The following is a 13899-nucleotide window of genomic DNA, read 5'->3' on the forward strand; positions in this document are numbered from 1 at the left end:
TGCCATCTTGGTGTGGTTTATTTTCTACTTGCTCTTGATTGGCTGGGGGGCGTGGCTGGTGGGTGTAGCGGAGGTATGGCTAATTACCATGTTTCTCTTTTATTAGATAAGATTGTTACTCTTTATTTGGGTATTTATGTCCTCCATTAGGCTGAATAGCTTGTGATCTCTGGTACCTACAATACTGGCACTGAGCAAATATTATACATGATTGTTTTGAGTGAATAATTGAATAATTAAGACCTTTGTTAAAGGTCTCACAGCAGAGCTAGTCTCATTTCAAACCAGATTTCTTCATCACAGATAGCTCTCTTCCTACCCTCAATTAGATTGTAAGTTTCTTGGGAGGAGAAAATACATGTTACTCATATATTTCCTTTAAAGCACCTACTGATACAGTAGTCTCTGCATTCAAATTATGTAATTGAGATGATTTCCAAATATTAGCCATGGTAAAATCTAAAAGGAAAAAAAAATCAACCATATCCAGTAGTAGCATCATTTAAGTTTGACTCCTGCAGTTTGATATTGGAGATACAGTAATCATTTGAGAATTTTAAAAAAAATCTAGTCTAGATGAGTATGGAATTGGATATCACGAATCCAAGCTGCTGCTACTGGCTTAATTGTTTTTGCTTGGTACTATTTTTATAGTCTCAGAAATGGAGTTTACATAATTCTGTTTCCAAATTAATAAGGAAGGCATTTATGTTCTGATCCATATCTCCACTTCCTCTCCCCCACACACTGGAAAAAAGAGGTAAGTCTCATAATTTTTGGGCCTTATATATGAAAACATGAGCTCATTGTTTGCTTGACTAGAAACAGGAAACCTCTGGGATAGTGTGTCTTCAGCCTGTCTAGTTGGTATGATTTGTGACCCCAAGAAAAGATAAAAGCATTTTTTCTTGTTCATGCTTAAAAATATATGTATAATAAAGAAGATTTGGGAAGTTCAGATTTTAAACAGGAAGAAAAATATTACCAATAATTTACTACCAAAAGATGACACTAATAATAATATACTTTACATATTTTGTCTTTTTTTTTCCTGGGTATTCTTTTATGTAATTGAAATTACATCTCTGCACAATATTTCAGTGAACACTCTGGTTATTATTCTTGGAAGATATTGTCTTAAATACCTTCAAATAGTGTGGTATCATAAAATACTTTCCAAAAAATGTTTTAATCATTGTATAGTTCCAGTAGCAGTATATAAGTGTGTGTCTTTTTCACCATTACCGCCTGTTTAGTCTCATCATTTTTAAAAAAATCTATTTTTATTGATTTCAGAGAGGAAGGGAGGGGGAGAGAGAGAGATAGAAACATCAATGATGAGAATCATTGATTGGCCGCCTTCTAGGGATCAAGTGTGCAACCCAGGCATGTGCCCTTGACTGGAATCAAACCCAGGATGCTTCAGTCCATAGGCCAATGCTCTAGCCATTGAACCAAACCAGCTAGGGCCTGTTTAGTCTCATTTTTAATCTTTACTTAATGAATCTTTCTAAGTGGTTATCATCCTGCCATCTAAAAGCAGCTATTTGTGTCTTATCTTCTCCCCTTCCCTGCATCAACTTACTCTTATCTGGGCTCTTTCTTCACAAGGGAAAACAGAGATCATGGAACAGGAGTTCCCTTCATCCTTTCTTTACCAAGCCCCAAACCTACCTTTCTTTGTGCCGTGAAAGAATTCTTCTTCTTTTTGCCAAAGCAAATCCCTACACCAGTACTCTGATCCTGTCCCTTCTTATCTTTCAAGGACCTTCCCACTCTTGTTAGCCCCATCTCTTTCCTGCATCTATAGGTTCTGCTTGATACATCTTTTCACTGCTCAAACCGCTCCGTGATCTTCATTAAAATAAAACAAAAAGCAAAGGGCCTCACCTTAAGCCTTATTGTGTTTTAGCCCCACCATTTTTTCCTCAATTCACATATCTTTCAAAAGAATATTTATTGTTACATGTCCACATTACTCTCCGTATTAAAACCATGTTTGGAAGTGAACCAGTACTTCAGCTGAGATCTGATGATGTGATGTGAGTTAATGGGCAAAGGGAGTTTGCTTATTTCCCAGACCTGTTGTTGGCTAAGGTCAGTGATCTTGATGCTATTAAGTCTGGATACTAGTTATCATCCTACTTGATCCCTAAATAGTGTGTGACAGCATCAATTTCTCCTCCTTTGAATCTTGCTCCTTATGTAATTCCACACTTTTACGGTTGTACCCCCTACCTCTGGCTTGGTTTCTGTATGCACTTTTTCACCCAACCTGAGTGCCGGAATGAACTTAGGGCTCAGTCATGAGCCTTTCCCTTGTGACTTCCTTAGGTAGCCTCATTTATTCTCATGGCTTTAAATGTCTTCTGTGTGTCAAGGTGACCCAGATTTATATTTCTGGCCATGACCTTTTGCAAACCCAAATCTAAAATACGCAAAATGAAATCTTCTGTCTTCTTCCTTTTAAAATAAGCTATTCCTCCCTTCACTGTTTACTTTTTAAGGAAATGCCAATTGCACATACATATTTCCCCCCAGTAATCTTGGATTATTCTTGACCCCTCCCACTTCTCTGGCATTGTCCTTCTTAACACTGCTAATAAATTGTTCACTGTGTGCTGGGCACACTATTCCTCTATCCGGAAGACTCCTCATTTGCTTAAGGAACAAGTGTATTATAGCTAACAGTAAATGTTACCTTCCATTGGGTGTTAAATTTCCAGGTGATTAAAATTTTATTTTGGTTTTAGACTTTCAATTTCTATTTATTGCACAATTTAGAGAATATGGCCTGTACAGTTTCTACTTTTGAAACTTATTATCAGTTTTTATATCAAGGCTTGTAACACTTGATAACTTTTTTAAAAGTATCCCAGGAGTGTATCAACATTTTTCTGTATATTTTATTTTCACGTTCCTCATGGTTTTAACTTCTCATTTCATTTTTAACAGTCTTTTCTCAAGATATGATAAAGTAGGATGGAATGTGTATAAAGAGTTCATTGATATTCTTGCTGGATTGCACCCTTCTTCCATGTTAAACTTACCTATGTGATGATTTTATATACCTTAATATTAATATTGTCACTTCAGTTTATTTTAGCATTCACCTGGTATATCCGTATCCATCATTTGGTTTTCAACTTTCCTTAGTGTTTTTGTTTCAGTCATGACTCTCCTAAATAATACAAAGCTAAATTTTTATTTTTTTCCAGAGCCCTTCATTAGGTAGATGGGTAGGTTTTTATGTATTATCAGTCTTAAAATATTGAGTTTTTATTTTACTTATCATTTATTAAATAAGTATTTTATTGGCACAAATAACTCTTAACCTCACTGAAAATATAATTATCACAAAGGAGGAAATAAATTTCTCATGATCTCAGCACCCCAAAATAACCAGTTACAACAGTGTGCTAAATGCCTTTTGTTTATATATGGAGGAAGAAAGGATGAAAAAGAAGATAGAGAAGGATGAAGGGAGAACAAGTTTTATGTCAGGATCTTCAACAGTGTTAATTTACTTGTGTTATGAATTAATAGCTAGCACTCTAAAGCAGGGAAAAACAAGTATTATTTGTTTTAGAATCAAGCACAGTGCCTGATGTAAGCATTCAGTAAATGCTTAAGAAATGAATAAAAGAAAGAAAAGAACTTTTAAAAAATGTTTTATTTTATTGATTTTAGAGAGGGGAAGGGAGAGGGTTAGAGAGATAGAGACTTCAGTGATGAGAGAATCATCTATTGGCTGCCTCCTGCATGCCTCTTACTGGGGATTGAGCCCACAACCGGGGCATGTATCCTGACCTAGAATCGAACCAGTGACCTCTTGGTTAATGGAGCGACATCTAACCACTGGGAACACCGGCTGGGCAGAATTTAATTTTTCTTTTTCTCTCTCTAAAGATTTCCATGGAGAATGATTATCTGGGTCCCCGAAGAATTGAAAGTTTACAAAAAGAAGATGCTGATTGGCAGCGGAAAGCTCACATGGCTGTGCTCTCAATTCAAGATCTTACTGTCAAATATTTTGAAATAACAGCTAAAGCTCAAAAAGGTGAGTTTCTCAGTGAAGTTATCCTTGTTTAATTTTGAAAACAAGTGGTTTAAATATTTTATGTTCACGTTAACTGTGTTGAAAAGTATATGAAAATCACGAATTGTCCTAACAATTAGAAAGGAAGATCACTATTAACAGTTATATCCTTTGAGTCTTTTCTAGATATATTAGTAATGGGATATTGATATAGTATAATTCAGTTCTGACACTAATTATTCACAATTACAGACCCCACAATTTAAAGGCACAGCAGTGAGTCTCAAACAAGACTGTCCTCATCTCGGGCACTACTCCCTCATTTGGTGGGGGGTTCTCAGACCATCTGCTCTTCTAACCAACTTGCTACCAATTTGGGGGTTCCCATAGCTTTTTTTGGTTCAGTAATTCACTACAATGACTCAAAGAACTCAGGAAAGCACATTCTTAGAACTTATAAGTGATACAAATCGGGACAAGCCAAATGAGACATAGGGCAAACTTTGTGAAGGTTCATTTCTTTCAACTTGCTTCCATAGGTGGCCATAGAAGCTCTTCAGTGGCTTCTTAATATGAATTCAAACTTAGGGCTGTTCATTATATTAATTATCTGTTATTCTCTTTACCTGCAGTTAATAATACAGATTAACATTCAGGTGATTCTTCCATCAAATCCACATTTTCTTAAGTTTAATTTAAAGCAATTTATCCCTTCAGAATGCCAATGCAGAATGAGAATACTTTTCCTTGATTTCTCCACATCCTTCGGCATTGTCATAAAAACACACAAAACCAACAATTTGATAAGTGAAAATAGTATCATGTTTTTAAATTTTACATTTCTTTGGTTATTGAATGTTGATCTTTTTTGTTTTCATGTAATAATTGGTATTTGCATATTCTTTTTTCAGTTAACATTTTTGCCTATTTTTCTATGGTATTTTTTGTATTGATCTGTAAGAGCTCCTAATATATTCATTGAGATTTTTATTATATTTCTGTCATTGTATAGTTTTGACATCTCTTGCAAATATCTATTCCTAAATTTCCTTTTAACATTTTTTGTTATACAAATTTTATTTGTAAAAATTATCAGCTTTTAAGAATGATTTCCTTTTTAATCTTTAACACTAGATTGCCCAAGGAAGTCATTTTGACTGCTTTTTAATTTCAATTAGAAAAACGATGTATATAATGACAGAATTTCTTAGAATTTTGTGACTTTTTATACAACATATAAATGCGTTTATTAATAATTGTAGTTACCTCCCCCTCCTTCATTTCCGGTATATATATATATGTGTTGTACCTATATTGCCCGAAAGCAGTCATTTTGACTGTTGGAGTGGGGGGGTGATTTTTTAAAAAGTGCACAGAAGAAGAAGGCCGCCGAATTTTGAGGAACGATTGGACAACAACATTACCGGAAATACATGCATTTATTGGGATTTTATATGCTCGTGGAGCCTACGAGGCAAAAAATTTAAAACTCAGTTATTTATCGTCAGCAAAGTAGGGTCCCGAATTTTTTAGAAAAACTATGGCCAGAGCAAAGTTCAAGCAAATCCTACGATTTATTCGTTTTGATAAAAGAACCAAAAGAAGTAGGCACCTACAAACAAATAAGTTTGCCTTGGTTTCGGAAATATGGGACAAGTTCATTGAAAATAGTCAAGCTTGCTATCAACCAGGGCAAAATATAACAGTTGACGAGCAATTATTTCCGTCAAAAGCCAGGTGCAGGTTTACACAGTATATGCCTAATAAACCCAACAAATTTGGCATCAAATTCTGGCTTGCATCAGATGTTAGTAGCAAATATGTTTTGAATGGTTTTCCTTATTTGGGGAAAGATGAACAACAACCATCATCAATGCTTCTCAGTGAACATGTTGTTCTGAAACTTGTCGAGCCATATACAGGCTGTGGAAGAAATGTCATGAAAGAAATGTCAAATAACTTGTTATATAACTGTAAATAATATAAAAAATATTAAAAATTAATTTTAAACAAATTTCTTTACACATTAGTTATTTCACAATGCAGTCATTTTGACGGCTTTTGGGCAATATAGGTATATACTAAATTTCAGTCTTTCTAGTATTAAATTATGTTAACCTGTAGTTTCTAAAGTAAGTTTCTGTGTTCCTCCAAATAGTTAAAACGTACTAAAAATCCTTTTATATACTTAGATTTCTTTCTAGACTGTCTTTTCTGTTCTTATACTGTAATTGTAACTTTATAACAAAATTTATTACCTAGTTTATCAATTAACCCCTCATTATTTTTTAAAATATCTTGGCTATCCTCAATTATTCTTCACTAAAATAGTATTATAACCCTTTTGAAAAATCACTTATACTCTTTTTTTTTAATTAGAATTATTTCTTCCCAAATTAATATAATTCTGATCAAAACTACAATGTTTTAGGATTTGAAAGAGGATTTGAATATTCATGAGGAAGAGTAAATGCTTTATTTATTAAATAAACATGTTATAGGGTAATTTGTAGGGGGAAAGTGTGGTTGATATATCATGCCATTTATTCAAGTTGATTAGGCTTTTTGTTTTGTTTTAGTTTTGTTTTTTTATCTGGGTCCTACACATTTCTTGTTCAGTTCACTTCTGGGCTTTTTATGTTTTACCTTTGTTATTATGAAAGGACATTATTCCTTTTAATAGGTTTTGAGCTTTATTCTTTAATCTTCAATTCTGTTTTGGTGTTTTTAATCTTTAATCTGTTTTGGTGATTAATATGGTATAGAATGTGTTCAGGTTCTTATGCAGATGTTTCACTTCTATACAAAGTGAAATTTGATAGCTGTAATAAAAGCTGTCAATAATTATATGTGATTTTTATTTGTTAAAGAATAAAGTAAATATGGTTTGTTCCTTAGATTTAACAAAATGCTTTAGATAGATGGAATTATAATTAATATGTAGTGTTTGACTACGAAGTGCTTTCCTTCATTCTTTTAAGGTATGTTTTAGTTAGTAATACTTTTTGTTTTAATGTTGATGTGAGTGATTTTGTGCATAGATGCTGGCAAAAGTGTCTGACGTTTATGCTATTGCTACTTTTTAAACTCATAGTTTTAGTCACCAAGGTTATCGTGTCCCATCTCTCCTGGTCCTGAAATATAGATATTTGCCTAAGCAAGTAGCAAAAGTTTGAGTAAGCCATATTACTTGTCTCTCCCCATCTTCAGTCTTTTGGGAAAAAATAGTATAATATGATTAAGGAATTTTGAAAATCACATATACTTTATTATTCTGCCACCAGTCATCATCTCCTACTTCATGTCCATTTCAACTACACATAAAAATACTTTACATTTAAAAATACATTATATTAAGATGAGATATTGCTATAGAACTTGCAGGCATCAAAAGGATAATAAAGAAAATGCTGCAGATAGCACTTGACATGCAAATTTAACAAAGGTGAAATGGAACAATTCCCTTAAAAAAAATTACCACAATTCATACAAGTTGATAATAACGAATATTTTTATAACTATTAAAGATATTGGATTTGTAGTTTAAAATCTTTCAAAAAAGAATTTTCTAGGCCCAAATGGTTTCACTGGCAAATGTTACCAAATATCTGAATAGTAATGCAGCTCTTTCTACACAATCTCTTCCAGAAAATAGAAAAGTAAAGGAACACTTCCAATTTATATTAAATGAGACCAGCAATTCCCTAAATCCAAAAATACACAAAAACAGTACAAAAAAGAAGAAAACGATAGACCTACATTCTACATAGATAGATGCAAAAATCCTCAACAAAATATTGGCAAATTTTAAAATATTTAAAAATTAACAATCATGACCAAATGGGGTTTATCTTTCCTCATTCGGTATGTGAACATCAATCAATGCATTCTACTGTATTGAAGGTCTAAAGCAGTGGTTTTTAACTGGTTGTGATGTGTCACACAAAAGGACACGGAGCAGTGTCTGGAGACATATTTGGTTTTCACACCAGCATAGCATATTACTATCATCTAGCCATCAGAGGCCAGAGATTGTGTTTGACATTCTATGTTGCACAGGACAGCCCACCGTAATGGCTAAGAATTTTCTGGCTTATAATGTCAAAAGTGCTGGTGTTGAGAAATTCTAGTCTTAATTTTAAAAAAAAGCATGATCAGTAGATGTTGGAAAAGCATTCAGCAAAATATAACATCGCATGTGCTAAAAAAGCTCAGCAAACTAGGAACAGGAAGGAATTTCCTTAAATCAATAAAGTGCATCTACAAAAACCCTAAAGACATCCTCTCAATTAATGGTAAAAAGACTACCCCATAAACTAGGTAAAAAGTCAGGAAATGTTCATGCTTGCCATTGCTATTGAATGTAATATAGTAAATCTTAGCTGTTTGTGATAAGGTGAGAAAAAGAAATAAAATGTATATAGTTTGGAAAGGAAGAAATATAATAGTCCTTCCTATTCACAGATGATAACATTGTTTATGTAGAGAATTATGTGGAATCTATTTTCTAAACTCTTGGAACTAACAAGTTACTTTCTCAAGGTCACAGGAAAAAAGGTCATCCACAGAAGTGAATTTTAGTGGGACTTACATAATTTTAAATAATCTTGAATATTTCAACTAAGATTACCAGGAAAAATGTATAAACCATCACAGAATAAAGTTTATATAGACTTTGAAAGTAATGACACTGGACATGTGAAAGCATTTTTAAAGTTAATCTGACAACTTAGTTTCATTTTCATAAAGTTATTTTTGAGGAAGATTATTTAAAATTTTTATTGAAGACATTAGAATCTAAGATACTGTTGAATAATATTTTAGAGCCATTATAAGTAAATTATCATGGGGGTAGGATTTGGGTGTTTTTCTTTGAGTATGTCTTTCAAATTCTTTAGTATCAAGTTGTTTTATATCTTAATGTCTTAAAAAATTGTCATTAATAGCTGTGTACGATCGAATGCGAGCAGATCAAAAGAAATTTGGTAAAGCATCTTGGGCAGCAGCCGCTGAACGTATGGAGAAACTCCAGTATGCAGTTTCTAAGGAGACGCTGCAGATGATGCGAGCTAAAGAGATCTGTTTGGAACAGAGGAAACATGCACTAAAAGAAGAGGTAACAAAAATGCAGAAAGATAAAAAAATTTTTAAAACTTTAGATTTAATTTTATCTTTGTACAAGACTGACATTTTTCTGATTCTACAATCAACTATTTATTTTGCACTGAGTCCAGTAGACAATAATACTCATGATGGGGCCTATGATTTGAGGTGCCATTAATAGAAAAGTTAGATACATATGGTATTTTCACAGTATCACAGTGGTAATTTAGGCATCAATGCACTATTAAGACAAAAAGGAGGTCTACGTTAGAATTCCTTTGCTTTCTTTTAAAATTTTTATACTGTAATGTTCAAAGCTTTCCGACAATTATTAAAGTTTCACTGCCTAGGGAAATTTAGCAAAAATCCTAGGGCAGTAACTTTTGTTAGACTTCATTATATTATGCTCAGACCATTACCTTTGGAACTTTCACTTTATTTCTTCTGGAACAAAACAAGGTTAATAGAGGTCCAATTTTCTTGACTGGGCTTCAATTTTCTCTTCATGGGTACAAAAAAGAAAGAGAAAGCTATAGAAATCTTGAAAAGGGTTTCTTAAAACCTACCTAAAATGAACTTCTAAAAATTAATTTTTTTTCATTCTCATCCTGTTTATCAGTGGTTTTAGTATTCCTTGTAGGGTCCAAAACAGCACTGGATATACCATTAATGCCCAAATCTTGCTTGAAAATATTGCAACCATTAAATGTATACTAAATGTGTACCTTCTAAACCATTAGTTTTGAAATACTATTATATATTTTATGTTTTATTATTAAACTCAGCCAGAACAAATAGCTTTTTATAAAAGAGTACTTAACTATCTACAATGGTGTATGCTGCTAGTTTTTCTAAGTGTTAGAAGAAGCAAATGTTATGGTCTAGGAATACAGTATTTTTGAAAATCAGGAAAGTATATAGTTTTAATAGTGAATGAAGATTAAAACTAGTGTTAGGGATGGATCTAAGCAGGTATTCTAGATAGTAGGTAGTATAACATGTGATGGTTTAGGCCAGGGGTGGGCAAACTTTTTGACTCGAGGGCCACAATGGGTTCTTAAACTCGACCTGAGGGCCAGAACAAAAGCATGGATGGAGTGTTTGTGTGAACTAATATAAATTCAAAGTAAACATCATTACATAAAAGGGTACGGTCTTTTTTTTCAATAGTTTTATTCATTTCAAACGGGCTGGATCTGGTCCGCGGGCCGTAGTTTGCCCACGGCTGGTTTAGGCACAACTATTCAGTTTGTGCACTGTACCCAGAGTTAAAACTCAAAATACTAGCATATCAAAGATGAAAAGCAGTCAAATTATTAAATAAATTTTGGATTGCTTTTCCTTTTCTTTACCCATTTTCTACCTGATTGAGATAGATAGTTAACAGTTTATTGTATCATACATTATTAAGTCGTTTTGGGGGGGAAAATGAAATCACTTTTGGGGGGCCAATATGTCACACATGAAATATTTCTAAAACCAAGCTCCTTCATTTCCCCGTATAGCAGGTCTTCCTCAAATCTCTCCTTTCTGCTAAGGGCGCATAGTTCTTCAAGATACTCCAGGCCCAAAACCTTAGGGTCATCTGTAACTCTTCCCTTTCCTTTGCCTCCTTTTTCTGCTTGTTAGAATTCTACCCAACTAAAATGTCCCTGCTCAGTTTATTCATTTAATAACCATTTGTTTAATGTTTTTAATGTTTTTGCTAGGAATTATAATAGGTGATGGAGATAAAGACATGATTAGTACTCCCTCCCCCCCTTTTCTTTAAGCATAAAAAGGTGCAGTCCTGGTGTTTTGAGTTCTTAGGGTATGTTGGGGTAAGACATGGGCAGTGTGCAAATGAGCTGTGAGATAGACAGGTATCATTATATGCAAAGTGGACCCTTGGAGGAATATTCCACTTTGACCCAAAGGTCATAGGTGAAGAGAACTGCATGTTGCAGGAGTCCTAGCAGAGGCAGGAAAAGTCAGCCTAGTTATCTGGAGGAGAGTGAGAAAGGAAGTTGGAAAGTAAGCAAAGTTTAGGGTTGGCCTTCTATGCCCTGCCAAGAAATTGGAATTTTACCCTAAAAACAGTATAGAGCCATAGTAAGATTTTAATCAAGGAGTAACATGATCAGATTTGTTTTTATGAAATATTATTCTGGGCAGTTTCTAGAGAATTGATTTGAAAGCCATTCTTAAATCCTTAACCCATTTTCTTTACACAGGAAACTTTTCAAATTATGTTTTACTAATGATTGTTGAAAGCAAAGCATTTCTCATAATTTGGATCTTTAATTCAGTAATGAAGGAGGTTTGAAATTGAGAAAGATTAAACTTACATTATGTTTTGATAACCTGAAATTGCTGCTTTTAAGGCTACTCAGGATTTCAGGGTATTTCTAGGCAGCTGAGAGCTTGAGGTCCAGATTGCACAGGTCTGGCCTCCTCCTGAATGGACATGAGCTTGTGCCTTTGTTCAGATAGCACTGCAGTCATATTGAATAGACTTGTAGAAGAGGCAAGAAGTATGGATTTTTGTTTGGACAGAGAAGAATGAGCTGGTTTAGGCAACTTAATTTATACTAGCTATTTTAAGAGAGGAATTATACTTCAGAAGGATTAGATAAGAATAAAATTATTTGCTTCATCATTAGATTTGTAGTACTTTGTAGCTCAAAATGATTTTTAAATCATATTTTGAGACATACTTCATATACCATACAAAGTTTTCTCATTTAAAGCGTAACTAAGCAATGCAGTGAAATGCAGAATATTTTCATAACCCCCAAAATAAACCTGTGTCCATTAGTAGTCTTTCTTTATCTCCCCTCCAATCCTCCCCCAGACCTCGGCAATAACTAATCTACTTTCTCTCTATAAATTTTCTATTCTGGACATTTTACTGTAAATAGAATTATAAAATATGTGGTTTTTTTACTTAGCATGTTTTCAAGGTTCATCCATGTTGTAGCATGCATCACTTGAAAGTAAAGCATTTTTATTATGCCTTTTGTTTTGTTTCGGGGGTTTTTTTGGTGCCAAATTACACTTTATTGCATGGTTATACCATATTTTGTACATTCATCAATTGATAAACATTGGGATTCATTCTACTTGTGGAGCTATTATGAATAGTGCTGCTGTGAACATTCATGTACAAGTTTTTTTATTTGTCTTGATATATACCTAGTGTGCAACTGCTATTTAACCAATTAAGGAACTACCAGACTGCTTTCCAAAGCAGCTGTACCATGTGCATTCCCACTAGCAGTGTAGGAAGGTTACAGTTTCTCCACAGATTTACATTACCACCACCAATGCTTCTTACAATTTGTCTTCGTATCATAGCCATCCTGGTGGGTGTGAAGTGGTATCTCATGGTTTTGACTTGCATTCCCTAATGGCATTGATGTTGAGTATCTTTTCATGTGCTTTTTGCCCACTTAACATATCTTCTTTAAATAAACATTCAGATCTTTTGGCCATTTTTAAATTTCTTTTATTACTAATTTGAAAGTTCTATACAAGTCTTTTATCAGATACATATAGAATTTGTAAATTTTTGCTCCCATTCTGTGGATTGACTGTATTGTTTTTTAAAACATTGAATATATTTGTGAAAGTAGTACATTTTTGTCTGTAAAGAAGAGCAAAATGTCTCTGCTTATCTATACATATAAACACCTAAGCAACCATTACAACGGAACAACCAGTTGCTATTACGCACACTGACCACCAGGGGGCAGGTGCTCAACACAGGAGTTGCCCCATGATGGTCAGTGCACTCCCACAGAGGAAAGCTCCGCTCAGCCAGAAGCCATGCTCACAGCTGCCGAGGGCACCTGCGGCAGCGGCACGTTGCCCAGCCCCAGTTCGGGCTCCTCCCTGGCCACCTACCGCTTGGTGCACTGCTATGTCCCTCAGGAGATGTCCGACTGTGGCTTATGCCCAATCCCTGCAGGCCAGGCTGGGATCGGGCCTACCCGTATTGCGAGAGGGGTGTCTGACTGTGAGAGGGTGCAGGCCAGGCTAAGGGAACCCCACCACCACCACCACCACCATCCCCTAGTGCACCAATTTTATGCACCAGGCCTCTAGTATTAATACAGCTTTATGAAACATTTTGGGCTTAGGAGGCATACCAAGACAGTTCTCATTGACATTTTAAAAGTGCATATGCTTGCCTCTTGTTTTAAAAATACTATATGAGCCCTGGCTGGTGTAACTCAGTAGTTAGGGTGTCATCCTGTGCACCAAAGGGTCACGGGTTCGATTCCTAGTCAGGGCACATACCCAGGTTGCAGGGCATGTATGGGAGACAACTGATAAATATTTCTCTCTTTACCTCTTCCTCTCTCTAGAACCAATGAAAAAACATATCCTCAGGTGAAGATTTTTTTTTTTTTTAAGTGTATGAGATATCGTGGTCATGATCTAGAAAGAAATTTTTTTGTTAATGAAGTCAAAATTGTAGTTTTATTTTTCCCTTACATTTTCTTATTTGCTGTTATTGTTAAAGATAAAATTGGATCTTTTTGTTACTAGCCATCTGGAATTTTCTTCTAAGTTCCAGAACTTTTGAAACTTAAAATCCTAGCACTTCATTGCCTGTGGAGTATCACTCTTTGTCTTCATCACATTGACTAGCTTTATTCTAAGCAGACTGACATTGAGTTGTTCTGACAACATAGGGAATCATAAAATTGTGGTTTTATTTAGCATGTTTTCAAGGTTCATCCATGTTGTAGCATTCATCAGTACTTTTCTGT

The 13899-nt window shown here is 34.4% G+C and overlaps 1 protein-coding gene across 1 annotated transcript in view; it reads left to right on the forward strand.

Annotated features, from left to right (window-relative positions):
* Positions 1 to 13899, forward strand: part of JMY (junction mediating and regulatory protein, p53 cofactor) — a 74996-nt gene that overhangs the window by 40861 nt on the left and 20236 nt on the right. Inside the window, 2 exon segments of the mRNA XM_015571576.1 lie at positions 3910 to 4060; positions 8986 to 9155. Of these exon segments, the coding sequence (XP_015427062.1) occupies positions 3910 to 4060; positions 8986 to 9155 (321 nt within the window).

The sequence above is a fragment of the Myotis davidii genome, unplaced genomic scaffold, assembly GCF_000327345.1.
Source record: "Myotis davidii unplaced genomic scaffold, ASM32734v1 scaffold44, whole genome shotgun sequence".
Classification (NCBI taxonomy): Eukaryota; Metazoa; Chordata; class Mammalia; order Chiroptera; family Vespertilionidae; genus Myotis; species Myotis davidii.